The sequence below is a fragment of the Thermobia domestica genome, chromosome 4, assembly GCF_964235325.1.
Source record: "Thermobia domestica chromosome 4, izTheDome1.hap1.1, whole genome shotgun sequence".
Lineage (NCBI taxonomy): Eukaryota > Metazoa > Arthropoda > Insecta > Zygentoma > Lepismatidae > Thermobia > Thermobia domestica.
In genome coordinates, this window is record NC_137457.1 from 260,352,564 (window position 1) to 260,376,738 (window position 24,175).

A 24,175-nucleotide genomic window follows, 5' to 3' on the forward strand; every position below is an offset into this window, starting at 1 on the left:
CCAAATAAATTTTGAGTGCTTCGCAAAGACAATCGAAATATATTATAGCTTAACACCATCATTTGTAAACATCGTAAGCTCAGGATCATTACAAACTGCAAATTATATTAAACTACCATGAGATAACTTGAGGGAACCATTTACAGCGGTTTTGTTTCAAAACTTATTTCTCTTTTCTCTGTAATTTCGCTTCCAGACTTTGATATCGATTCCAGTTCCAGAATCAAAATCATTTTTATCAGAAAATCTCTTCCGGTTCGACGAGCGGAATCCTCTTTATCATAACCAAAACCCAGTAGAATCTATTTACGCTTATCGGTTCTGTTACGGTTAAGAAATCTGTTTTGTCATCATGTTACCTCCCGATATACTTGTGATATTAGATAGTATGTAAGATATTTGAATGTGAAAATTAATAGCATGTTAATAATTTACGAATCTTTCTTTTGATTTCAGGGAAAACCATCATGTCATCCAACGCTAGTAGATTGATGTTGGTATTGTTCCTGTTGTGTATATTTCTGAGTGGAATCAATTCAAGTGACGTAGCAGGAAGATATTGGGAACCACCATCACGTCCTTTTATCCCACTTTCAAGAACAACGACCGCAGTAGTTCCTAGAAACATTACATCATCTCTCTTGTCCCCGTCCATTAGACGTAGTCAAGTTAAATCCGAGGGTCGTCTGTTCATAACCGGAATATTTACCTTCTTCGTAATAAGCTCGATGATAACCACAGCTGTAATGTATACGTACGCTTTGATGTTATCCCTAATCCCTACTACGGAAGTAGTCACTGCTAGAAGCATAACGAGTACTTCCAGAGCCGTAGCTTCAGTTCCGGATGACGACATTTTGAAGAACCCTGGTAAGTTGATGGCAGCACTAACGGATCTGCGGCGTCTGTACTGGATGCATAATCACTGGCAACCCGAGTGTCAACTTCGAGCTGTTTGTCAGATCCATAAAGATCATCGTTACCTACGACATCTATCAAGAATGATTAAATTATCTTTGAGGTAAGAAACTTTTGTTGTTGTTGTTGTTGTTGTTATGATTAGTCTAAATCAGTAACTTCTAATGTTCCATAAAGAATTTAATCTTTTAATGAATGTTAAATACAGTACCGCTTAAAAGCTTTCTGGATTTTTGTGACAATTTGCTGTCAACCTATTATTTTAGCACGAGAACTTTCATGCCGTGTGTCTGGTGAAATTGATACTTTGCAATCGACAGTGTGCAGAGTCCTGATCTTCGTAAAGACAGTAGTGGCAGGCAAAGAAGAACATCCAGTGTACTCGACGGTTTTAAGGTCATCAATAATGAGCTCATAGTTACTCATGCACTACCAACACTTCTCTACACCTTCCTCATGCAGAGTTTCTTCAAGATATGTTTTTGGGGAAACACTGCCCCTCCGGAGCTCTGAGAATATCCTCCTGGTGGAGACCAAAATAATACAAAATAATGTATCTATAATTTAATAATAAATAGAATAGTACCAGCAGTATTCTCCTCGGAATACTAAGTGTGCCCTCCGGAACATTTCTTCTGAAAGAAACACTATTCTCATGCATTTCCCCACTCCTTAGTCTCTTTATCTTTTCCTGTATTGCTATTCCTTGATTAACAGTGTGCTTCGACGGATGAAATACATCGGCCAGTTGATTATTTTAAATATTTGCATGCTGGTCTTTCCTCAACCAAAGATTAGCAAACTAAACAATAATTAAGCACAAAATATTTTCTAATCATTTTATGTAAGTCGTTGGTTAATGACGAAAATCTTTAAATTGACGTTTCACAATTATTATTATTATTATTATTATTATTATTATTATTATTATTATTATTATTATTATTATTATTACGATGACGGGCGATTGATGAAAGTGAATGATTTAGTGACGAAACTAGTTTAAATTTCTTGAGGTGCTGAGAAGCAAATACATTTTTTGGGTGGTAGTTAGGGATGTACACGAGACGAGTCGAGACAGGATTTTCCTGACAAAATTCGAGTCGAGACACGGCTCTTCCAATAGAGAAATATACATTTTTTGAGTCGAGACATCACTTTTACAGCACATTTTCGAGACGAGACAGCCACAAATCTTGTCTCATGCGCATCCCTAGTGGTGGCTATTTTTTATGTATAGGCTTGTAGGAATAATGGTTTTATTTTACTTGATTTATATTAGAATGCAGCATCTCTGGGATCAGACGATATCATAGTGGACGCCTGCCTCTTTGCTACCCCTTTAGCGTCGTTACTGGAATATTATGAATAGTCATCGGATTTTTATGCGAATGCATATTTTGTTTGCTCATATGCATCTCTTTAAACTTGGCAGAGGTTTCTAACAACAATAACATAGCTCGAATTTTAAGTGTTAGAGTCAGTGGCGTATTTACGATTTTGTTTCGGGGAGGGCTTTGCTAACTTTCGGGGGGAAGCTTTGCATGAAAATGTAAAAATTCTGCAAGATATTTCATATACTTTACTATAGTAAGTAAGATTTCGGGGGGGGGGCTTAAGCCAGGAAGCCCCCCCTAAATACGCCGCTGAGAGTGCTAAATGCATTTTTCAAAAGTTAATGCATATATTAGTGGTTAAGAGCATACTCTGCATATTCTGTAAGTTTTTATTTCAGACATATGCTTATAGCATGCAATAAATCTAGTTTTAAATTGTATTTCCAATGCATTTAATTGTCTATGCAACAGAATAGATTTTCGCATGGAAGGATAAATGAATGCCTAGGTTACGAAGGACTAATATTGCTAGCAGCTGATTAACAGAGCAAAGACGCTTCATATTGTCAAGATGTTAATAGAAGTCTGATAATGATAAAGACTTATTTTAAGATCTTGTCGACATCAATTCAGAAACAAGAGGCACGAGGGATGACGCTAAGTGCTTATCTCTCGTTGATAAAGTTCAGCACGAGCTCTAGTCAGTTCCTGACGAATCGCGCGCTCTATGGAAAAGAAATTGATATATGTTCTTGCCAGAAACTCTGATTATAAAACAATTGAAGCCATAAGAAAATATCTTCAAGGGTTACATTCTAACTTGCCAGAAAATATACATACTAAACTTGCTCCTCTCTATAAATATTGTCCGTTAACATCTGTTAATCCTGACAGGTCATTTCCTGCCTACAAATGTCACAAACGGAAACTAGAAAATGTAGAGAATATCTTGTGATATAGTACTGTAAGGCTAATTACAGGAAGTAGTAAATACTTAAAAGCAAAAACTAATTTTGGTAGCCTACAACGAAAATCTGTAGAACTGTGAGGCTCGTCAAAGTGAATGCACTCTAAAATTCTTTTGTGAAGAATAACTAGAAATATCACTGTGTACATTTCATTCTCATACTCTATGTATGTTTTTTTAAAAATTTAGGGTACACAGACTGTAAATATCATAAAAATAAATTCTGGAGAGAAATCCCTGAAACGTGAAATACACTTACGATGTTATATTTCACCTACAAAACTTCTGTCACAACTTTGCTGCATGTTTGAAAGTGTTCTCTTTTATTGCATGGTTAGTGTGTATTAAATGCATATTTTAACACATTTAAAGGAGCAGTTCGACGTAGAAATGCATTTTTTACAATTTATTTCCATTTGTAGAGTTGAAAATTCTATCAGTAATGGTGTTTGTTTGATCGCGATACGTTCAGTCGTTAGCGAGTAACAGAGGAAGAAAGATTTTGTGATGACGTCATAGGTGGGCAAGGAGTGAGAGCAGGCTTACAATACATACTACACAGTGCCAAGCATTTCGTTTGTGAGAGGTGCGGTGGCACGTTCTAAGTGCGGTTTCCTTTTCCAGAACTGGTTGCGAAGACTTACAAATATCATCTGCATGTAGAAAATGATATCTGATGGTGGGCTGTACAAACATTTTTATAATATAAAACGTATCCTATAAAGCATGGGTTCAGCGTTTCAAAAAAAAACAAAAGTCGAAACCAATATGTAAATAGATGGGGACGAGATTGCTGCAACACCTAAGTACCTTTTCTTTAATCATTCTTCCGATTTCCAAACAGAAGTATGTTCATTTTCACGTTTTGTTGCAATTTTTAATGCTGACCCTATAATTTTGTGCTTCAAGGTATGTACAGGAGCGTAACATATGAGGCAAAAATGAAATAACATCTGTAAAGTTTGCCAGAATACGAAAAACACTTTACCGGTTAAATTTCTTTTATTCTCATGGCTGTCCGCGGAACAACTCTCATCACCCGTTTCATCATCCTTATCACATGATACAGAGAAATTAAACGATGAATCAATGTCTTGAGGAACAGTCATCGTCACTGATTCCTTCTACAAGCCGGTATATTTCACTCCCTAATTCACATTGTATAGCTTAGTTCTAAAGCAGTATCTTCAGAATCATGAGTGACATCGTCTCTATTACCCTCTAATGCCTCGTCTTGACTACAACCGTCAATTGCGTCTTGTACGATATTTGTACGTTGGTAACTGGACATAGATCGGTGCTTGTTCAATGGCTCGGATTTTAAACCTTTCAATAATATACTTGGAACAGCATTCTTTCTCAGTTTCCGTGTAAATAATTCTCCTGGCATTAGCCAGAAGTGGATCTAGACGGTAAAAACTAAGGGGGGGGGGGGGAGTCAGAACCCAGACTATGATATGTATATCATGTTTACTAAAAACTTTCAAAAATATCTAAATAATAGCTTAAAACAATTTTGTCACTGAAAAACTGGGGGGCCTAGGCCCCCGGCCCCAGTCTAGATCCGCTACTGGCATTAACTTTTCTTTCAGTAAACTTGACTTCTCGAAGGCAGGCTCTTCAAGATGTTTGGAACACGAGTGATTTTATTTGGTACATTTTTTCCCATTGATTTTCTTGAGCCATAATTTATATCGATCTGGTGATTTCTCACGACTTAGAAACGTAAGAAAAGATACTTTACGTCCTCAGCTTCAATTGATTAGGGGGGCGCGGTGGCTCAGTGGTAGAGCGTTCACCTCTGGTGCTTGGGGTTCCGGGCTCGATCCCAGCCCCCGCCAAGTGAACTTTGTGGTGGACAAACACCGTGCTCGTGGGTTTTCTCGGGGTTCTCCCGTTTCCTCCCACTTTCTTCATTCCACCATTTCACTCATCTCTCATCATCACCGTCTCCTTTAACCTAACAGGCATAACCGTGGGACGTAAAACTTAAAGATTTCATTTTCAGCTTCAATTGCACAAGAATTACAACCGAAAACACAGCAGGTGTTAGACATTTCTATTTCACTTCACAGACACAGCACGCGCTGTACTAACACGTATTTTCTACTTCACACTAGTGTTCCTTTCAGAAAAAAATCCGGGGGGGGGGGGGGAGAAAGGGCCACTTAGTATTCGGAGAGGCACATTATTTTCACACAGTACTATTATATTTATTACATTATAGACGTATTATTTTGGTCTCCTCCGGGAAAATCTCTCAGAGCTCCGGGAGACAGTGCCAACCTAAAAACATGTCTGGAAGAAACACTGTTTCGCACAACAAACGTAATTACTGCTCTCTCTCTACTCTTTTCTTTATACTAATGCTATAGGAAAAACAACTAACAAAAACTTCCCTCAAGAATTCAACACAGAGCAACTAACAAATCCAAAACACAATCTATTAAATCCAATGCACTATTAAAGGTTTATCAGCTGCGTACAAGGGAGTGGTTGCTGACTCACATTGAGTTTCTCGCGTATCCCACCCATGACGTCACCATTTACGATTCATCAAAAACAAATGCCTGTAGAAGCTGAACGAGACGGCCTATCAAGATATAAAAAAATACGGGTGTCTTATTTTTTGTTACTCTTTCTATTGCACCAAACTTGTTTTTAACTCGAACTGCTCCTTTAAGAGCATAGTTGCATGCATATTTCATGAATGTTAAGAGCATAAAAATCCGATGTCTAATTTTGAAAACCAATGGTGGAATGAAAATGTGGAATAAATCAGGAAAACCTGTACGAAACAGGAGGAAACCAACGAACATGATGTTTTCATCCACAAGCTCATATAATCTGACACCATATCCATCAGAGATAACTCCTGTACCACTGAGATAGGGTCGGATCCAGGGCCGACTTCTGGGGGGGCGGTGGGTTGTCATAATGCTACTTTTAAGGGCTCCAAACCCTGGGATGGATTTTATTTATATATATATAAAATAAGAAAGTTTCCTCTTCTGGGGGAGGGGGGCGATTGCCCCGATCGCTCCCCCTGGATCCGCCCCTGCACTGAGCTATTGTGTTCCCTTTGCTGGGTGCACTTTAACATGTCCTTCAGCATTGAGGTTCTATGAGACGGAACCTACTGTTTAAAGTGCATTACCTCGAGTTAATTAATTAATTAATCCCACCGAGAAACCAACCAGAAGCAAGAAGCATAGGAAGCGTGAGCGTTAGCCACTCTCTCACGAAGAGGCACTTTTAATAGCAGTTGTTGTATTTTTTCGACACGTCTGAACTTTTTTCTTCATACTAACTGTAGAGTTCACATGTCGCTCAGAGGCATATTTAGTCACTGTTCACAAGGCTATGATAAAACTACGGTACAGCACTTTAATATTTATCACAAGTCATTATTATTTCAAATGGCATCTCTCCGATGAACTACTCGAACAAGAAAAACAAATATGTTTGCTAATCAATGCTTTATATTTATTCTGTGTAACATGATATATTTGTTTGAATTCAATCATCATCATCAAAATAAACATTTTGACATTACCTAGCAACTCACACACAGTCTCTAATTTATTTGCACTATCATGCACTACAACTTTGAGCCATTCTAGCCGTTTGACGGGTTAATTATCCTTTTTAATATCGTTCATCAATTCTAGTTTCATTTTCATTTCCTTTTACAGTGTAACTTCTTACACTCCATATTATGAAAATTTCTCCTTAGACAATATGTTGACTAGTTTCTTCTTCTGGTTTTAACTATCTGCAGTAGGGATGGGGAAAAGTGGAAACCTATTTCTAGAAAAAAACAAAAAAAAAAAAAAATCTGTTTTCTCGAAGATCAATTTAGTTTTTCACCTAGATCGTTTTCGTCAAAAGTTTTCTCCTTTTTCTTTTACTGAAACCAGTGTGATCTTTGCAAAAATCAATATTTGTTCTTGTTCTTGTAGTATTCATTTTCTGAACAAGTTTACACAAATAAGTAAAAAAAAAATTTCTGTTAGAAAATCGAACAAATTTTAAATCCAAAAACGGTTTATGATAGAAAACCAACCTGTTTTGAGAAATTGAAACCAGTTGGTAATAGAAAATCGAACAGGCTTTTCGAAAACAATTTTTGAAAGTTTTCAAGCATCGCTTCAGTTTTTCTGAAAAGCAAAAACCGAGAAACTAGTTTTGTAACCATCACTAAGTTACAGTAATGTCTTTCCTCAAAGGTTCAACTAGGGGGAGCAAGAAGGGCACGTGCACCGGGAGCATGGTTGGAGGGGCGTCAAATAGAAGCAATATATATAATTATATATATTGCGTCAAATAGAAGCAATATATATAATTATATATAATTTGAAGGGAGCCGTATTTCGTGTTTGCCTCGTGTAACAGAAACCCTAGTTATGAACTTTCTTCTTCCCACAAATTCTGTCAACACTTTCTTGGCACTTTTAGACTTTCAAACGATGGTAGGTGTAAGGAGTGGAACTCTTACAGAACGGATCTGTCCATCCATTTGCCTATTTGTCGACAAGCATCACAACGAAAGCTGTAACTCTGTCTATCTAATATGCAAGAGCTATTTTTTCAACATCCTTTAGCCACCAGAGAATCTCACGGTGACGGACTTATAGGAACGAAACACGGATAAAATAAAGTTGTTCATTACAAGTTGCTTATCTCAAACACAGACAGGACTTTGCCATTTAATCATTGTGAAGTAGCAAGTGTGAAAACATACCGGCTGAAATCGGAGCGCCCCACAGTGGGAAAAATTGTAATTCTAACAGCAAAAAATTCGTTGCGCTGTACTAGAGCATGTTTTTATAAATTGTTTGCACTTTTTTGTATTGCTATAATATGTTGTTAGCGAATTAATAATTAGACATCAATACTGTTATCAGTATGTACATTTATTTGAGAGAAATAGGCTAGTAGCAAAGGTTGCAACAAACGTATTTACGTCTTTGGCATGCCCGTCCTGGGATACTTAGAAGGGCGGTGGACAAGTCTAGTAAAATGGCGCCCATACAAACGTGAATATATATGGTGTAACTTAATTAATCTAGTAAATGTCGGGAGGTGATCCCTGTCTCCGAGATAAAACGAAAAGTGTAGATTACCCTGAGTGTAGAAGTGCCTCGGATCTATGACCACCCGAAAATTTTCGGAGAAATGCAGAAACAGTCATACTCGAGAACAAAATGTCGGATCCAAATCGAGCAAAAGGGGATGTCACACTCGCAGTTTGGACAGGAAGCCGTTCATTTATCATCCGTAACCATTAGCCTAGAAGATATATTCTAGGTGTGATACGTTAAAGACTTCTTTTCATTTAAATTCTTCTTCCAAGAGTTTATTCTGTACTGAGATGAAATGGATCAACTACACATATGTATTTCTCTTTCTTTCGAATTCTAAGTATTCTTCTTACTTGAACGATGCACTATTATTTTTGATTGTTGAAATCTTGTACTTAATTATTGTTCATTTCCCTCATTCAACGTTTGATAAAATATTCAAATGAATATTCCAGTTTCTTTGGGAGTCACCCTTGCGCCGCCACTGCACTATAACAAATTGTATACTAATGGAATCCACGACTAAAAATAATGGGCATTCTCTTTCATCCAACCGATTCGAAGTTTTGTTCTTGAATTATGACTGTTTTTACATTTTTCCGACAAATTTTCGGGTGATCAGGGCGCCGAAAGGGGGCATTTTTACATCCAGGTTAATGTATACATTTCGTTTTATGTCGGTGTCAGAAATCATCTTCTGATCTTTGTTATATTAATTAAGCTACATCCTGTATATGTAGGGGCGCCATTTTATGTATTAAAACCACCAAATTTGTTTAGTAACGTAAGTGACTAAACTGTGAAGACGTCTTTATTAGAGAATCGCCTTTTAGTTCTTGCAATACAATTTTTGTCAAACAAAACAAACTAAATATACGCCAATGAATCAATATAGCTATATTTTAGAAATACAATAGACACTCATTATTCAAACACTGCTCTAAAACAAACAGAAACAATCAAATTTGTAAATAAAGAAATTTAAAAAAACTTGAATTGTTTAAACTGCGCAATATCGATTGCGCTTAGCCAAGGGCGCCCATGTTGTGGTTTCCAAGGGAGGGGCAAGTATAAACGACGTTTCAAACATAGTTTCAAATTTTGCTGTAACTAATGTAAAATTCTATTGGGTTTTCAATATTCCCAAGTACAATTTCCTCTTAGAGGGGGCTAGCGCTCCACCTTGGCCCCCCCTGATGGGCGCCCTTGCGCTTAGCCTCTGCCTCTGAAAGGTTTTTGACAATAAATGAATAGCAGTACGAAAAACTCCTATATTATCTTATCAAATAGACCTACATATTAATTGTTTTACTGGCTCTATACTTTTTTTTTTTTTTTTTTTTTTTTTTTGAAACGTGTATTCTTTGCCTGTTTTCTGCCAATAGCAAATGTATGAATGTATAATACAATACTGGTATACAGGAAAATTTTAAAAATATTTATAATGTGATATTTTGCAGGCCGCCATTCATTAGGGCGCCCTATACCCTTCACAGGTTCTTTACCAACAGAAACTATATGAATTTACTATGCAGAAGAACCTGTGATGTTTCTCAGGGCGCATTGTACCCTTCACGGGTTCTTTATCAATAGTAAGACTATGTACTTATTGTACAGAACTGTGCTTACAGAAGAATAAATAAAACCGTTTCTTTGATGTGGTTTGGCAAGGGCGCCTTACGTAAAGGGCGCACGGTACTTTTCACTGGTTCTTTAACAACAGTAACAGTTATGTATGTATTGTACGGAACTGTGCCATACAGAAGAATAAATAAAACCGGTTTATCTTTTATGTTTCGCAAGGGTGCCTTATGTAAAGAGCGCACTGTACTTGTCATGGGTTATTTCCCAGTAACAACTGTAAGAATTTATTATAGAAAAACTCGTGCCTTTATTTATAATGTGATGTTTCGGAGGGTGCACCGGGACATGTCCCGGTGAGCCAGCGCGGGCCTTGGAGCAGTATGAACCTTATGACGAAGAAAACGAATAGTATTACGTGCACATTCATTGATTTTACAGCAAAAAGTAACATTAAGATGGTGATATACATATAAAGTAGTAATATGAATATGACATGAAATTAGCGAAGAAAACATAAATTATTACGTATATATTTATTTCTTTCAGAGAGAGAGAGGGAGAGAGAGTTAACATTATAGTTGTGTATACGGATGTAACTCTTTGAAGTAGCATCAGTGTTGCCACAGCCCTAGGTTTGAAGTGGGCTGAAAAATAGTACCAAATTGAAACCAAAAGTGCTGAATTCATTATTTTATACCAGTGTAGTACATGGCTCAATAACATGAAGCTAAAAGAGATAAAGTTCTAGAACATTCTCCCCCCCCCTCTTCCAGGAATCTAAATCAAGAAAGTGCTAGTTTTGAAAACATCCAAGTAGGACGACCCCGAACAACCGTGGAAGTATATGATTTTTTTTCGCAAATAGGAAGTATAACAGGCCTCACTCTAAAAGGGAAAACAGTTATCATCTTCGGTATGTATTGTAGGGAAAATTTCAAAGTGACCAATAAACCAAAACAGTATTATAGTCATATAAGAAAAAATAAATAAAACAAGCAATAAATCATTCATCTCCGAGTTCGTGTGTAAACAATACGTTATAACAAAACATTAAAATATAAATTATTACACCGTATTGTCGCTTATTTCACGACCGAAGGACTGTAAGAAGAATATAAGGTAAGTAAACTGTCATTTGTAAAAAGAAATGTAAAACCGGTCCAGCGTCCTAGAACCTTCCCTGAAAGACATCACAACACATTATTAATAATTTTAAGTGACGGTGGTATCTATGGTGCTGAATGGGTAGAATTGTATCAACTTTTTAATAAAAGGGGCTGAAAGTGCCACCGTGGTACCAACGGGTCGATGAATGACAAAAAGGGCTGAATTTGGTACAATTGTACCAAGTGTGGCAACAGTGAGTAGCATGAACATTTGTTATGAAATTACTAAATAAAACACCTATATTACTGCACGTGTATCCACGTATGCTAGAGACAAAAGTAAACAAATATATTGAGACAAAAGTAAGGTAGTAGTGTGAACCTTCAATGAATTTTACGAAGAAATCACATATACATTCTGTATTGGTACATGCATATCCACGTTGTTCTAGAGAAGGACGTGACATAGTAATTGGGTATACATATGTTCTCTTGTAGTAGTATGAACCTTTTTATGGACTTAACGAAGAATTTTTATACATGTACAGTAGGGTGGGCCGAATTTCAACTTTTTTTTTTTTTTTTTTTTGAAAATCGTTTCGGCGTAGCGGTTAAAGGGTGTCTTTTAGTGGGCAAAGTGTGCCAGATTTTTTTCAGAATTTTTAGTTAACGCGTGCATGTGCCGTATCGAGGTTTTATGGAAAATGTATGCAACCCGCACTACACGGTACAATGTTTCACGTTTTTGGCTGTGTAAAACGCATATATTCATGTTTTTTAGATTCAGCCTTAGGGGCAGCGTGAACTATAACTAATTCACCTTCTCAAAGCTCACTTAGTTCTTCGCCTTAATTGGCCAAATTTCAACGCTTAAGGCAAGAAGGTTCCTTTTTTTTATTTGTATGTACAAAAAATTGTTATATTTTTGTTTAGGCTAAGAGTAGAGTTTATTTACTTATTTATTTATCTTTTCCTCTAATGCAATTCATTATCAACATTCACGATTATTTATTCTTTGTCCAAAATAACCCAGAACTCATCATAAAGAGGTGACTGCACTTGGAGTTCCGCCCATCTTCAGTTCCGCCCTTTGCTCTGTCTAATTTTCTGCCATGGCCTTACTTGCTTGCGTCCTCACATACTTGCTTTACTTTTGTAGATGGCACAGTATTATTTCTATCCGAATGTTGGTATCCTCTTGCTAGAAACCAAGGCAAGCGTATGAATCCATCACGACCTGCCGGCCCACACACAGATAGAGAAGCTTGCGTCACCAAACCCACCATTCACTCTACTGCTTGGATATGGCACTTTAACGTAGTTATTTCTTCTCTGAGCGTTACAGCTGACTAAATATTTTCTTCAATCTCGTCGTCGGAGAGTATCTTGATGAGTGGACGTTCTTCTGGGGACAAGTTCACCCACTCCTTCATGTCGTAGTAATCCTCCGCGTCAAAATTTATTTTTAAGATCTGCGAATTATTGGAAAATACAGAGAATACGGTTCCGTAGGTAGAAATTGGGCTAGCTGTCCCAAATTCCATGAATGCCGCGGTCCTTCACAGCATGATGGCTTTTGCTGAATGGCAAGCCAGACCCGGGGATACACCATGACAATGTATTGTACAAGACACATGAATGCCTCGCAAGGTCTCGCTATGCTTATGTACAAACGAAGAATGCGACATGCCTTGTTGAGCCAACGTGACCGGGTTTCTTGATAGCCAAGTTTGAAGAACAGTATCCTGAGTGAATTGCTCTGCAGATTGCTAGTAAATATTGTTGATCCGCACTGAGGTCTTCACCTTTTGCGAATTGATCCAACCAGTCAAGATTTATTGCTTGGTATTTTACCAAGGGCGCTTCCTCACACTTGTCGAGCTTCCTTTGGATGGGTCCCGAAAGTGTTTTAGACCCGATGCTCCCCGTCGAGATGTCTTATTAAGTAACGAAGCGGTAGTTCATTTCCGTGAAGAAGGCAAACGGTCTATTGAAGTTCTCGATTTAGTTTTTATTTTTTCAAACAATGTAGAGCCCCTTTAAATCTTCCCGTGTTGCTTGGTGTACCGTCATAGCCAGCTGCTACCACTGTTGACAGATCAGTTCCATTTTCATCCAGAAATTCGTACACAGACGCGGCAATGTCCTGTCCACTACCAGATTTCGGCACGGCGTTGCCCAAATATGTTGAACCTGGTTCTTCCACTATTGTTAAGTGTCCTTCTTCGATCTGCCGTCGATACCAATGTTTTCCTTTTTTCGCTTGCGTTAGGGTCTGGTCTTTTCTTCCATCAAAGAAGACTCTTCTAACAGGTTTTCCAGCTATGCCGTTACTTTCTTGAACAGCTGCGCTGAATTTACTCTTTTCCCTCCTAGTCTTATTTTTATCAATAACGAGGTTTTTGCGCTCCGTTTAAATGTCTTCTGCATCTTGAATTGCTGCATGAGCGATTAGTGAAACTGCCCAGAGAAGAAATAACTGCGTTTCCATGCCATACCCAAGCAGTAGAGCGAATGGTGCGTTTGGTGACGCAAGCTTCTCAATCCGTGTGTGGGCCGGCACGTCACGACGGATTCATACGCTGTGCATTGATTTCTATCAAGAAAATGCCAACACTCGGATCGAGAAAAAGACTATGCCATCTAGAAAAGTAAAGCAAGTAAGTGAGGACGCAAACAAGTAAGACCATGGCAGAAAATTAGACAGGACGAGAGGGCGGAATTAAAAGTGGCTGGAACTTGAAGTGCAGTCACCTCCTTGTGGTGAGTTCTGGGTTATTTTGGACAAAGAATAAATGAATCGAGAATGTTGATAATGAATTGCATTACAGCAAAAGATAAATAAATACATAAATAAATAGATAAATAAGTAAATAAACTCAACTCTTAGGCTAAACAAAATAAATCAATTTTTTATACATACAAATAAAAAACGCAATCATCTTGCCTTAAGCGTTGAAATTTTGCCAATTTAAGCGAAGAACTGCACACAAGTGGGCTTTGGAAAGGTGAATTAGGTATACTTCTAGCTGTCCCTAAGGCTGAATCTTAAAAAAAAACGAGAATAACTTATATGAGTTTTACACAGCCAAAAACGTGAAATATTGTATCATGTAGTGCGGGTTGCATACATTTTTTTAATAAAACCTCCATGCTACACATGAAGACGTTGACTAAGAATTCTGAAAAAAGTATGGCACACTTTGCCCACTAAAAGACATCCTTTAACCGCTTCGCCGAACCGATTTTCGAAAAAAAAGTTGAAATTCGGCCCACCCTAATGTACAGCCACTTTACTTCAGAAAAATAGGAAACAGAATGTTTGGTTATGAACCTTCCATAAAGTTAACGAGGAAAACGCCACTCTTGCGATCCATGCATAGAAACTTTGTTCAGAGAAGGAAGTAACCTAACAGTTTGGTATGCGCGTGTATTTTTTCTAGTAGTATGAATCCTTTTATGAAATAAACGAAGAAACATGTTGTGTGACATGTAGATAGATTGACACTCAACAAGGACTACACCTTTATATTCACAAGAATTCTATCCAATATCTAACAGCCATGTCATACATATCTATGCATTACATACGTATAGATAGTACTTATTACCACTTGTACCTATTCGCTCTCGGAGATTAAATCCTGAGTTACTGCATCAGACTCAGATAGCAAGGGATATAACAATAATTTTCTTACATCTGGTGAAAGAGGCACTGTATGACTGTGATAGATAATAGTAGTTTGTGAGATTGAAGAAATTACAGGATCTGAAGAACACAACAATATATGCAGCATGTCCCTTAAAGTTTGTTCGCGAGACATTTTGCGGTATTTCGATCCGAAACTACGTCTGCATTACGCCACACTTGAAATAGCTCCCGACATTTCGTCGACACATTTGCTGCAAAAAATAATATAAAATTAATAGGCAGATCTTGGCAGCTAGTTTTATCACCATTAACTCTTTATAGCATGTAAATCAGGACAAAATAAAAATGAAGACGCCATCTTCCTACATCAGTTACTAAATGTTTACACATATATTTGAGCTTTATCTAATTACAGACATATTTCAAACAGTCATAATTATAAAATGATACGACTACCAATATGTAAAGAACTACTAAAGTATCAAGTGCTTGTTACATCCCCCAAAATATTCCAAATCTCAACCGATGTAGCGAAGAGATGTTTTCGCAAACACGGAAGCTTATAGCTTCAATTGGACACAAACAGAAAATGTAAATGTGGTCAACATTTAATGACCCTTACACTTCTCATTAGCTTATTTATCACATTGCTTTCAATAACATTGCGTGGACTCACTATCTCTGATTCATTACGTACTGCCATTTTAGGCATAGGTGTTGGTTGGTTTTCGAATTTTCAGCCACTAAAATGGTACTTTATCCCACTGTGGCCCTTGCCAAATGTGAACTAAGCTATGTAATTGGACTTCTCCAGGCGGCTGCTGAGTTCCCTGAAGTTCCAAGATCAGACAACTGAGAAATCATAATCTACGCCTTGCACGAACCACATGATTCACGGGTCCATCATAACCGTCTGCCATTACAAATTGCTACCCTTGGCCACTCTCATGTCGTACGTCAGTAAATCCTAACTCTCAGCAATGGTATCCCATACAACCATCACATATAAAATTCCCACCGTACTCCTTACCAATTTAATGATAAATTGCGGCTGTATTATGGCTTTGTATTAAAATAACAGCTACTCACTATCTTTTACCTTCTTATTCTATGGAAATTAACATTGAAACTGGAAATCGTTGGTTTCTACCACTTCCAGTGTGAATAAGAGTTTTAGGGAGGAAATAGAAGCAGGACTAAATTTATGTAACAGAAACGTTTCTTGTCTTTTTTACCCTTCTCACTTTTTTGACTGACAGACAGACAGACACAGCTACTCTACAAGACTTTACATATATTTATGCAAAGCAGTTTGGGAATCAAAAAATAAAAAAATAAAAAATACATCTCTGATTATGTAATTATGAGAAAGTCTCAACAAATATTTTATGTACTATTGTAGTATACAAAGCAGACACGTGGACAACGGGAAAAGGTTAAAAGCTTCCAAAATGCCGATGTGAAAAAAGGATGCAGAAAATTATCTGGAGGGAAAACTAATGAGAAAGTGTTAAAAATACTATTTAAAAAAAAAAAAAGAATGAAAAAGTAATATTGGAAGTAACTAAGCAGAGAAAATAAAATTGCTTGATTTATTTTGGGAGACGAAATTATATTAAGAAGCATGATAGAATGTATTGTGGAAGGAAAACAACGGGGAGAAGTAAAAATTACAATTATTAGGACAGTATTAAACTTATAGGCTAACTCGCACATCAAGACAAAAGTGTAAGCTGAAAATCGTAATGCAAGGAAGATTCTAAAGTTTAAAACCTTCATTTTGATGTTGAGTATTGTACTCTGTAGGGGAGAAACCTTACACAAAAGTGATGAAAAGAGATTGTTTGCTTTCGAAATGTGGATGTGAAGACGAATGGAAAGAATATAGCTTATTCAATCTGAAACTAAACGGGGAAAGTATTTATCCCTTTATTGAGCAGATCGCATTCTATTGCGTTATCCGCACGAATTATAACTTCAGTGATCATTTAATTGGCATTATTGCTTTGCCGGTCTCTTCTTTAGATACTTCTAATCTTCGTCAACAGGGAACAGTCAAATTTAGTATTGTAGAAGCTTTATCTCCAACGTTTCGCGCAAGTTCTTTTTCTATTTTATTTATTTTTGCTTAATTGCTCTGTAGGAAAATATTTCAACGAAACTGTTGGTAATTACTGAGAGTATTCTTATGATATTTTATCTCAGTTGGGCAATGCTGCTCAGTAGCTACATATAAGACCTATTTTATGGCAATGTTGCTTTGAAATAAACACCCTTTATTTTGTAGCTAAAATACAAAAATACTTTAAAAATTACAAAATCATGATCAAGAAGACATGGTTCAACCATAAAAGCAAACGAAATATTTTAATGGTAGTGCTATCAATGCTTGCCCATAATAGGAGAATAATAGCTGTAGTTAGAAATACAGGTGGAAAAATTAGTGACATCGGCTAAGAAGAAACTGAATAAGGAAGGATAAGTTAAAAGATACGGTGGCAGAAAAAAAGAGAGAGGGAAAAAAAAGGCTACAGTTGATGGAGGATATTAAAACAGAATTTCTACGTGAATATGAAGGGGTTCGCTGAAGACCATGGTGCACGAAATGTTTCTCAGTTCTCAGCAAGTGACTTACTAATAGGCCCAATGGAGGAATGCCTATGATGAACTTTTATTTCTTTCAAAATGAAGTTACCATAATGTGCAATGCCCAAAAAGGCTCGCCTAATGTGCAATATGAACTGCAATGAAAGTATTGTACACTATTAACGAGTAATGTAGGTGGTGTACAGTTAGCGAACGTTGTTTTCTCACCATTAACCGTGTACACTAAACACGAAGTGTAATTCATCGCAGCTTCTGAGAACACTTAACATGTTTCAAAATGAAAGAACAAAAATGCAAAACAACATTTGTCTGTATGTTTGTGTATACAAATAATAATAATAAAAATAAACAATGAAGTTTGCTTTCTTTTATGAAAGAAACTTTCTATGGTAGATGATTAGGTTGTCATCTGTTGTGTAGGATGACTCTGCAATATATATAACTGTACTTTGTTTCCCCATCTTTTTTTTTTTCTTTCTTTATACAATGTCTATAAACAAAATTAGAGAGAAATGGCCGATGACATCATATTTCAAGATGGTTGCTTTGCAAACAGAACACCTTCTAATCAAAGAAAGGTGTACCAGTTGAGGAATTGTGGGAAGAAAGGGTGGGGGAATTGGAAGTTCCGGCAGTTGGGACGGGATGAAAATCATCGAAGTGTGTAACAATCAGATCACGACGCCTTCTTTCTTTCAGGGAGGATTTGCTTCAGTGATCCTTCATTCTGGTAAGAAGTTGCAGGCATTGAGCATGGATAACGAAAGTCAGGAACTAAAATAAAGCAATCTACGACCATAGGAAAGAAACAAAATACCGATACACAGGATGACAACGTTAATTCGTACCCGGTCTTTAAACTTGAGCAGCGCTGTAACTTAGATTTTTTCTGGGGGGACAAGCATTAATATTTGGGCCCCCTAGAAAAAGTTGTTTTGGGCGCTCCCCCAACATTCAAAAGCAAACCCCTTCTTTCCATCTTTCTCTTACTATTTGTGGGCCCCTCTGAGCCTTTGAACTCTCCCGCACGCCCCTGGGCCCATTCCATATATGACAAATTAATTAAGGGGACAATATTGACAAATCTCAAATCCATACGAACAAATATTGTTTCTAGGGTTGCTAATAATAGACATTTTTTTACTGAAATGGGCCCACGACTCAGTTTTGTTTTATTTACGTTTTGTGTGTTGTTTTGTTTATGTAATGTAGCGAACCTGTTAGATGCTTCATTTATAATTTCATGTTAGTATCGTATATGGAGTAAGAAAATTTTGTCTTAAAGTGGGCCCCCTCGAACGGCGGGAGCTTCCATGGGGAGGGAAAGTTGCCCCCTGCCGCCACAAGTTACGCCCCTGAAATTGAGTCATACTGCACATGAGTTTTAAAGAAGGAAAAACAAGTTATATTGAATTGGATGTGCTAAAACTTAAAAGTGGCATTTTGAATTTCCAGAATTAGTCCCAGAAGCGACAGTCCTATTAGCGACAGGAACTGTTATCTGTCCTATGAGCGACCGATTCATTTACATTGAGATGATGGAAGATGATATGATTCCATCTCGTAATGTATGTTTTCCCCTGGCGTTATTAGCGCCCGAACAACCTTGGTATGAAATATGTACGTGACAGTGATACTGTTCGTCAAATATATTTTTCCTCTACTGTGAGTGCAAATAAAACTTATTAGTTAATTTTGAGTTAGATTTGACATAAAACATATCAAATAACTTAACGAGACAACAGGGATATTTCCATGAAAAGTATATTCCTATGTAATTATTGAAAATTCAGTTGTAATATCCCCTTTCTTCAAAAGCTGTTTTCTGTACTTAATTTGATTCAAATCTAATTAAACCCTGCTCCCGCCATGTGAACTTTGTGGTGGACAAACACCGTGTGCGTGGGTTTTCTCGGGGTTCTCCCGTTACCTCCCGTTACCTGCTCCTGAGCAGAGCATTTGTGCAAGTCATGCACTCTTTTCTGAACTACATATTGATTGTACTAATTGCGGACTTTTCTGGAAGAAAGACCCAAGTTCAATTAAGACTCAACTCCACTTTGGTCATTTTTCCTTAAATTAGCAACTTGTTTATGCGATAACAAATGCTGGTTAATGATAAAGTAAAAATTGTTATACCGTTGGATTTATGGTAAAATTTGCTATTAATAAGGTGTCAATGTTATGCGTTTTGTTTAAAACTTTTGTCTGATTCAAAATGGCGGATTCGAACATGGCCACCATCAAGGCAACTCTTACCATAGACCTAATATTTATCCACCTGCTTTTTATTTAATTATTATCATTAACACAAAATTTAGAAGGTGGGGTAAAGGACTAATACATATGCTGCAACAATATTTAATTTCCCTGTAACTCTTTACCAATTGCGCGTAAATCAAAATTAATGTCACCATTGTTCTTCTGATTAAATTTGCGCCTTAAATCATGTATCACATGACCCTATTCCTATTTTAAAAACTTAACCTTAATTCAAAATGGCGGATTTTAAGATGGCCGCCGTCAGGTATACTCTTACTATATGACTTCCCCCTAGTCCTAATATGTACCCATATATTTTTTATTCACCTTTTGTCGTTACAAGAGGTCTTACAGAGCTTTTACCTCCGATTGTATGAAGACTATTCTGTACTTCCATGTGATGTTCTGGTAGCTAAACCCCTGGAGCTTCGCACCTATAACTGTGGTCGTTCAACGTACAAGGCCGTTCAACGAGCACATTGCCCGGTAACGAGAGGAGTACCCGCGTCTTTTACCTGCAAAATTATTTTGACGAAAGTAGATGATGAAATCTAGGGATGCAATTGGAAACGAAACACCTCGTTCGACTTTCGAGAATATATTTGCGAATTACATATTTACAAAGTTAAGGAATGATATTTTGAAAAGGAAAAGAAAAAAAATAATAGTCAGCTACTTAACTTTCGGAAGCTGCTGGGCTAATAGTCCAATTTCACTTTGTTGGTTATAACATTTTCACAAACAAGTTCAGCACTGTCCAGCTACTTAACTTTCGGGAACTGCTGGGTTAATAGTCCACTTTCGGAAACTGCTCGGTTATAACATGTTCACACACAAGTTCAGCACTGTCACATTTCAATAACACATCCCAAACTAGGATTTTCTATGGGCTGCCTCCTCCGCTGCTGCCTGCCGGATTCGAACCAAGACGTAGAAGAAGTAGAAGGGCGAGTCATGCTTGGACTGTCCTTTATAGGTAGTAGACAGCACGTGGCTAGGAGTGTTGCCAGATCCCACGACGAGAACGTGTGGTACCAGCTCTCCTACCACACGATGGTGCTCCCAGAGGACGCCATCCACTGGACATGGCGAGAACTCACGGTTAATCTCTGTGAAAAATTTGTTTAAAACACAACATTTAGCGATTTTGATACACACACTGTATATGCAGAGTCAGTACATTTTCACAGTTGACCGTATTTTTTTTATAACAAAGGATTATAATAGTAAAACTGAACACACACACACTAGTAACAGTACCATAGTTCCTACTATTTTGTCCGTCGTATCATATATATTTACAGGTAAGGTCTCCAGTTTTTTTTTCTTTTTACACACTGAAACTCACGAATTCCGTTTAAACTACGTAACGCTGTTTTTTTTTTTTTTTTTTTTTTTTTTTACTGTCACTGACACAAATTCTCCTGAAAGTTAGGAAGCGTATGTAACACATAGATTTTTTTTTTGTCGATAACAAGTTCACAGAAAACTTGGCACTTTGGGGGTGTCCAATTCACGTCTAGGCACTTCATGCTGTTAGGAATTCCATTCAATTTTCAAATACTTTATGTTGCATTAACAAAACGTCCTTATGGTAGCTGACAATAACTTTTGGGGAGTGGAAAGACGGCGGGAAATGGTGCACGGAGAGAGAAGTAGAGGAGGTTTCAAGATACGTTTTGTATATTCGCAATCTTCTTCTCAAGTTGTCGAAGTGTGTCCCCTTTCACGCATTTTGCAGCGAGTTTCAACCAAGCCAACTTGGTTGAAGGTGATGGGAGCCACAACTTCATATTGTGCACGCTATGAGTTCCTATTGATTTCCCTGTAAGCGCGTCGCAGAGCTCGAATACTTTGGTGCCTACCGCTCTGAAACAAAGATACGGTCCCCGAAACAGATCGAAAAACTTCGAAATTTTTCGGTCAAGAAAACTACTCGTCGGGTGCTGACGGAGAAAGACTAGATCGAATGTTTCAACTTTCCGTTTAATGTCTTCTACGGCATTTATCCGTTCATTTCGCCTGCGCTTGCGATCTCTTCTTCTAAAGTCTGCAAGAAGTAACTTGCGATCCCATGTTTCTGTTTCATCCTTTGGACTATGGTTATTCAGTGGGACTTTGAAATATTTCTCAACATCCCGCACGGGATCCTGATTAAGGTGCAGTTCGGCGGGAGAAATTCCCAAGGATGCTGATATTGAATTGTTAAGCAGTATTACAATTTGTGCAACATATTCTGGCCATTTTTCGTGTCTGTCTGAGCAAAACAAACGGAATAAACGGGAAATGTTCGAGTGTTCCCTCTCTACCGGACTACTTTGAGGATGATAGGGGGAACAGTGTTTTATTTTGACACCATGTTTCTGCATGATCTCAAGAAAACGTTTCGATGTAAACTGTGCTCCATTATCGGTCAAAATAATTTCAGGGGTTCCGAGATGAGTGAAATAAAACGACTCCAAATAACTGGCAATTGAAACACTAGTGGCAGACTTGAGACAGTATGCTTGCAAATATCTTGTATAAACATCTAACACAGTCAACAGATATTTTTCGCCTCTGGGTCCACGAGGGAGAGGGCCATACAAATCACACGAGACCAATTCACCTTTGCGAGAAGGTGTAATAGATTGCATAGGCAGAGCAACTGGAATTTTGTAAGATTTGGTGCGCATGCAGATCACACAGTCCCTCACATAATTACGAATATCTCGACTCATGAAGGGCCAGTGAAACGCTTTTGAAATCAGGCTGAAACATCTATCTCGACCAAAATGGCCATTGTTATGGTAACATTCGATTACTTTGCTGACAAGAGCACGAGGAAGACAAATTCTCCAGCGTTCCGGGAAATGGAAATCTCTTATGAGTAATACACCACGTTCCAACTTATATTGGTCTTTCCATTTTCGCCTGCTAGCAGCAGTGGGGACACCACTTTCTTCACTCTTCTGACTCGGCGTAAGGAAAGAAATTTTATCCGCGTACGCTGGGTCTTCACGCTGCATTTCAATTAATTGTTGCGTAGATACGTTGATGACGTCCTCTCTTAAAACTTGAAGGGCGTGTGCGCGAACTATTTTCTGTTCGGGGGTTGGCAACACGCGCGTAAGAGCGTCTGGGTTATCATTCAGCCTACCTGGGATGAATTCGACGTCAAAATGGAATTTCTGTAACTGCAGAGACCAACGCAACAAACGATTATTCCATGTTTTTATTTTCTGCAGATACAGTAAGCTTTTGTGATCACAGCGGATTGTAAACGGGTGTCCGTCCAAATACGATTCCCACTTTTTTACTGCGTATATGATACTAAGGCATTCGAGTTCAGAGATCGAATAATGAGATTCACAGTCAGTTAATAGCCTACTGACGTAAGCAATCACTCGTTTGTTTTCTCCTTCATACTGATAGAGCACTGCAGCAATCGCCCGTAAATTTGCATCACTTTGCAAGTAGAAGCGTTTCTTGAAATCCGGATATGATAACATTACATCTTTGATGACGGCGTCTTTAAGCTGTGCAAAAGATTCATCGTGAGCACTAGTCCACTGCCATTTCTTCTTTGCTTTGAGGAGATCATACAAAGGAGAAGCAATGATTGCGAATCCTTCTATAAAGCGAGAATGCCACGAGAATATGCCTAATACGTGCCTAAGCTCCTTAAGATTAGTGGGTTTGGGAAGAGCGTTGATAGATTGCACTGCATCCGGGTCTTTCCTGTATCCACTAGGGGAAACAATAAAACTAAGGAATTTAAGTTCAGACACAAAAAATGAACATTTTGCAATGTTGAGAGTCATGCCAGCTACTTTTATCTTTTCAAGGAGAGCGTCCAATGCACTCAAGTGATCGTCTGTCGACTGACTCACCAAACAGACATCATCAATATAACGAATTATACTACACATTAAACTTTCTCCTAGAACCTGCTGCAAACACATGTTTAAGGCGCTAGAACCATTTTTCTGACCAAAAGGCAATGAAGTGTATTGTAGCAATTCTCCCTCAAATAAAAACGCGGTGAAAGGGCGGGAGTTTTCAGTAAGACGTAGTTGTAAATAGGAATTGCAAAAATCAAACGAAGAAAAGACTACGTTACCATGGAAACGAGCTAATAGATCTTCCATACGCTCTGACCTAACATGCTGTAACGGTGTTACTTCATTTGGCGCCCTTAGATCCACTACAAGCCTACAAGATACACTATCGGAGCCAGGGGGAGGCTTTTTTGGAACAACATGTAAAGGATTCAAATGACAAGACATACTAGGTTCCAAAATACCCAATGATTTTAATCTGGATATTTCCTCTCTTACCGCGTCCCTATATTTATGAGGTATGGGGTATGGGCGTCGAACGATAGGCCCTGTGGCTTGAATACCAAGATCATACTCGAAATTAACACACTGTCCTGGGAATTTAGCAAATACTTCCCTGTGCGTCATCAAAATATCTAAAAGACGCTTCTTGTCACTTCCGGTAGCCAGTTGAGACCGGGCTACCGTTTCAAAAATCTCCTCATCAGATGCAAATAATTCAGGGCACGCATGAAAATCCACGCCTCTACCATTGAAAATGCTTCCACCCTGATTTTCTTTCGCACTATTTTCATTAACAAAACGCGACACAGAAATATTGCATATAGTTTCGCGATC

The 24,175-nt window shown here is 37.9% G+C and overlaps 1 protein-coding gene across 1 annotated transcript in view; it reads left to right on the forward strand.

The window, feature by feature from the left end:
• The window catches only part of LOC145684027 (uncharacterized), a 157,613-nt gene that overhangs the window by 90,070 nt on the left and 43,368 nt on the right, over nt 1–24,175 (forward strand). The window contains exon 2 of the mRNA XM_081755844.1: nt 457–1,021. Within this exon, the coding sequence (XP_081611970.1) occupies nt 468–1,021 (554 nt within the window). The 5' untranslated portion in view covers nt 457–467. The remainder of the gene's footprint in view (nt 1–456; nt 1,022–24,175) is intronic.